Source organism: Sinocyclocheilus anshuiensis, unplaced genomic scaffold, assembly GCF_001515605.1.
Source record: "Sinocyclocheilus anshuiensis isolate Anshui unplaced genomic scaffold, SAMN03320099.WGS_v1.1 scaffold2678, whole genome shotgun sequence".
NCBI lineage: Eukaryota > Metazoa > Chordata > Actinopteri > Cypriniformes > Cyprinidae > Sinocyclocheilus > Sinocyclocheilus anshuiensis.
Window position 1 is genome coordinate 43,971 of NW_015559983.1, and position 4,228 is coordinate 48,198.

Sequence of the window (4,228 nt, forward strand, 5' to 3'; positions counted from 1 at the left end):
GCGATAGACGGTGCTGACGGTGATACCGGTGTTAAGCCGCAACACCGGTTACGTCACTTGCCCACCGGGTCACCGACCCCCACCGTCGTTTAGATTTTTTTATAGTAATAAAAATTATTTAGTTCAGTAAAAGAACAGACACTACAATTAAAAACTGAACGCGGCTGCTCAATGCAGCGTGCCAAACGACAGTCGCATCACACAGATCAGATTTAATTTCTCCAGTGAAGAGAGTGAGTCGAGCGGACTGACAAGAAGAGTGGGGTGAGACAGACAAGACAATCGCGGATGATTTAGTTTCGAAACGAAATGCAAAAGTGCCTGTTTGGCAATATTTTGGATTTTGAAAAGCCTGTTGACTTTTGCCGTTTATCTAAGATGATTTTGGAAGTTTTTTCAAACGTTTCTTATTTAATTGGTTCCACATTGTTTGCTGATTTTTACTTTATTTAAACTTTGTCATTTATTTATTTTATTTGACATTAAGGTGTATGCTGTGCCTCCAAGCTTTCTTATTCGTTTTGCTAATAAACGTTCTACGTTTCTTATTTATTTGGTTATATATACATGTTTACTTAGCCTATTTCCAGTTTTGTATACCTATTTAAACTTTATGTAAGTTATTTGTTATTTTATATTAGGCATAGCCTGCCCTATAGCATGGTGTATTTGTATTTGTTTTGTTAATGAAAGTTCTATGTTTTATGAGTTTGACGTTGTATTTTGTTGTTGCATTCAAGCAATTGATGCCTAACTGCCGCTAATTCAAAGTGAAAGTAAAATGCGCACGCCGCTTTTACAAGCTATTTGCTAGGAAAAGAGAGAACGCCCCGCCCCCACGGTGATACCGGTATTACCGGTGTTGTCACACGTCGATTAACCAGTGGGAACATTTCCTCACCGTCACAACCCTAGTTTTTATTCGCACACTCAAACAATCATGAAGAAGAGTGCTTGTGTGTTCGGCTGAGTCTGTAATTTCACCTTGGCTCAGAATGCTTTTATGACGCCAGATTAATGTAAACACAGCCCACTGTCAACACCCTTGTGATTCTCTTCAACCTTTTCCAATCTTATGAATGATTGTTTTAGGGTTAAGTGTGTGTAAGGATTTGGAAACGAACAGAGTACGGCTGTTTCTGAAGCATGCAGCGCCATCTGCTGTTCAAAACTAAGCTCAGAATCGACTCGAGAAAGAATCGCCATTCATTCGGAAAATCTCTGAATCGATGCGGAATCATTTCTCTATTCACGATGCATCAATTTATTTTCCCAGCACTATTATATATGTATTTTAAGTCATTTTAAAGGCTATTCTTCACTTAGGTCTATTTTTATTACCAGAAAAAAATTAATTATAATGATCCGATTACTCGATTAATCGTCAGAATAATCGACAGATTACTCGATTGCTAAAACAATGGTTAGTGACAGCCCTAGTGCTCTGGTCTCTCTAGCTGATGAAGACGGCGGATCTGGACCCTCGTTATAATTATCTGTTCGGGTTTCATCCTCACGGCGTTCTGGTGGCCGGCGGATTCGGGAATTTCTGCACGGAAGCGTCGGGATTCTCTCGGATGTTCCCCGGACTCACGCCGTACCTGCTGATGCTGCCCTTCTGGTTCAGAGTTCCCTTCTTCAGAGAATACATCATGGGCGGAGGTGTGTGAGTGTGTGAGTGTGTGAGTGAGTGAGTGAGTGAGTGATTGAGTGTGTGTGTGAGTGTGTGTGTGCAACCCTCTACATTGCGAGTAAATCATGTCGCATATGCGACTAAATCTTACTCTGGGCGACTAAATAATGTCTAACATTAGCCATTGGCTAATAAATTCTAACATTTTACACGCCAGTATGTGTGTGGGAGGCGTTCGACACAGATTTTCACTCGATAAACACGCTGACTGAGGGCTTGAGAGTTTCGCTCTCTGTCAAGCGATCTGTACTATCTGGATGCGCTCAGTGGATCATGTCATGTACTCAATGGATGCGCAGTATGTAGCACGCAGCGTGATTTGACATTATGGAGTATTTTGCAAAAACCATTCAAAACACCAATATCACACAAAGAGTGCCATTTTCTCCAAAATTACCTTGATTACAAATGTGATATTGATTTTTTACAACAGTTCAAAAAACAAGAAGTTAATTAAGAGACTTACATTTTAGACACCATATTGCCTGTTTTTGCTCTATTTCGACAACAAAATTATTCCAAACACAGCCACAGCACTGTTCTGCATCTCTGAGCAACATGACGGTGCTTCGTTCCTGAATGAATCAACCGTTTAAATGATTCGGTTCAATCGCAATGACTCACTTATTAACAGTGACTTGCTGCACTGTTCTGCATCTCTGAGCAACATGACGGTGCTTCGTTCCTGAATGAATCAACCGTTTAAATGATTCGGTTCAATCGCAGTGACTCACTTAACAGTGATTTGCTGCCACCTACTGGTTTCAAATTTGTAATTTCAAAGAACAGTATTCAAGGTTTTATGTTGAATATATCAAAACATTATTAATGCATGTGTAATTGCAGGTTAAATGCATTCATGTCCTGCATTAAACAGTGTGTAAACACATCTAAACGCCTCTTCAGACGCAGCATCTGTGTTTCCGCTGCGCTGCAAAGATGAATTTAGTTGATGATTTCATTTGCTTGCTAACAGCCCAAATCCCTTATTATTCTAATTCACTGATTAAATTTAAGAATTTGACTCAAAAGATAATGCACACTTTTAGAAAAAATGGCTTTATAAAGGTAAAAATGCCCATAAAGTGTAAAAATCAGTTTAAACTTATTGTGAAAGATTAATTTCTATCAGACCAGCACACAGAATATGAAGAATATCAAACACTTCAGGAGTCAGCTGTCCACGGCAGTCCTTAAGATAACAGCACAATAACACACTTAGTACAATACCAGCTAATTGCCGTCATCGATAAACTCACAGAGTGTGTATGTGTGAGTGTGAGTGTGTAGTGAGTGTGTAGTGAGTGTGTGTGAGTGTGTGTGTGTGTGTGTGTGTGTGTGTGGGTGTGTGTGTGTGAGAGACAGTGAGTGTGTGTGTGAGAGTGTTTGCCCTTTCTGTTTATTCTGGTTGTGTAATGGGATGTTGTGAAAGTGTGAAACCCTTGAATGTCTGAATTATGTTCTTTGTGAGGTTAAATGTGTTTAATTGTCATGAAATTCTGGTGTAAATAATGGTCTTAAGAATGTTTTACTTATGCATCTATAATTTAAACTGTTTAATATAAACAGCACGGGTCTCATAGTTCAGTGCTGTGTTGTGAGTCACTTTTCCTGCGTTTGATGGCGTTTCTTCAGCCGCGGGTCGGTGGCGTAACAGTCTGATGTAAAGCGTGATTTCACTCAGATTGTGTAAAATACTGAAGTAGACACAAAGTTTGGCTCGTCGGCTCAGCATTATTGCAATCTGTTCACTTTTTGCTCCTGCTTGGAGATTGGTGCGCTGAACAGAACGAGTGTCTCGTCTGCTTTCGTTCACTGAGTTCATGAAGAGTGTGACTCGCACCTTCAGTTTATGAACAGTGTGACTTTTTATTCACTTTTATGAGACGCCTCGTACGTTCAGATTGTTTGTGATGGATGGGTTTGTGTTGCTGAGTAGTGAAGGTGTGTGTGAACTCTTCTCTGACAGTACTCTGTGTCTGACCTCTGACCTCTGCAGGGCTGGTGTCGTGCGAGAAGGCCAGTGCGAGTTACCTGCTGAGTCGTCCAGGTGGAGGTCAGGCAGCTGTGATCGCGGTGGGCGGAGCTCCAGAATCACTGGACGCTCGACCGGGGGCCTTAACCCTTCAGCTGCTGCAGCGCAAGGGCTTCGTTAAACTCGCCCTCAAACACGGGTGAGAGAGAGAGAGAGAGAGAGTGTGTGTGTGTGTGTGTACTGATGTGAGTGTGTGTGAGAGAGTGATTATCGTGGGCACTTCTAAATACCGTGAATAATTATATATTATTTATTTATTTAAATAATTTATTTAGTCTAATAAATGACTAAATAAATATTACAAATTATTCAGAATTTTGAATGCATTTTAAGAATACTTTTCCCACCAGCTGGTTACAATGCATAACACCTCTGTATGCTGCGTTAAAGATGCATGCGCACTCTTATGTAAACAAGCCCCACACGGATGAGAAGCGCATGGCAGAACAAGTGAAGGAGACGTGTGTCAGTTCTGTGTTCCTGTGTCTTGTGTTTTCCTA

At 40.8% G+C, this 4,228-nt stretch overlaps 1 protein-coding gene across 1 annotated transcript in view; it reads left to right on the top strand.

Moving 5' to 3' along the window:
- The window catches only part of mogat3a (monoacylglycerol O-acyltransferase 3a), an 18,949-nt gene that overhangs the window by 7,682 nt on the left and 7,039 nt on the right, over window positions 1-4,228 (top strand). The window contains exons 3-4 of the mRNA XM_016477965.1: window positions 1,458-1,662; window positions 3,693-3,867. Coding sequence (XP_016333451.1) covers window positions 1,458-1,662; window positions 3,693-3,867 — 380 coding nt within the window. The remainder of the gene's footprint in view (window positions 1-1,457; window positions 1,663-3,692; window positions 3,868-4,228) is intronic.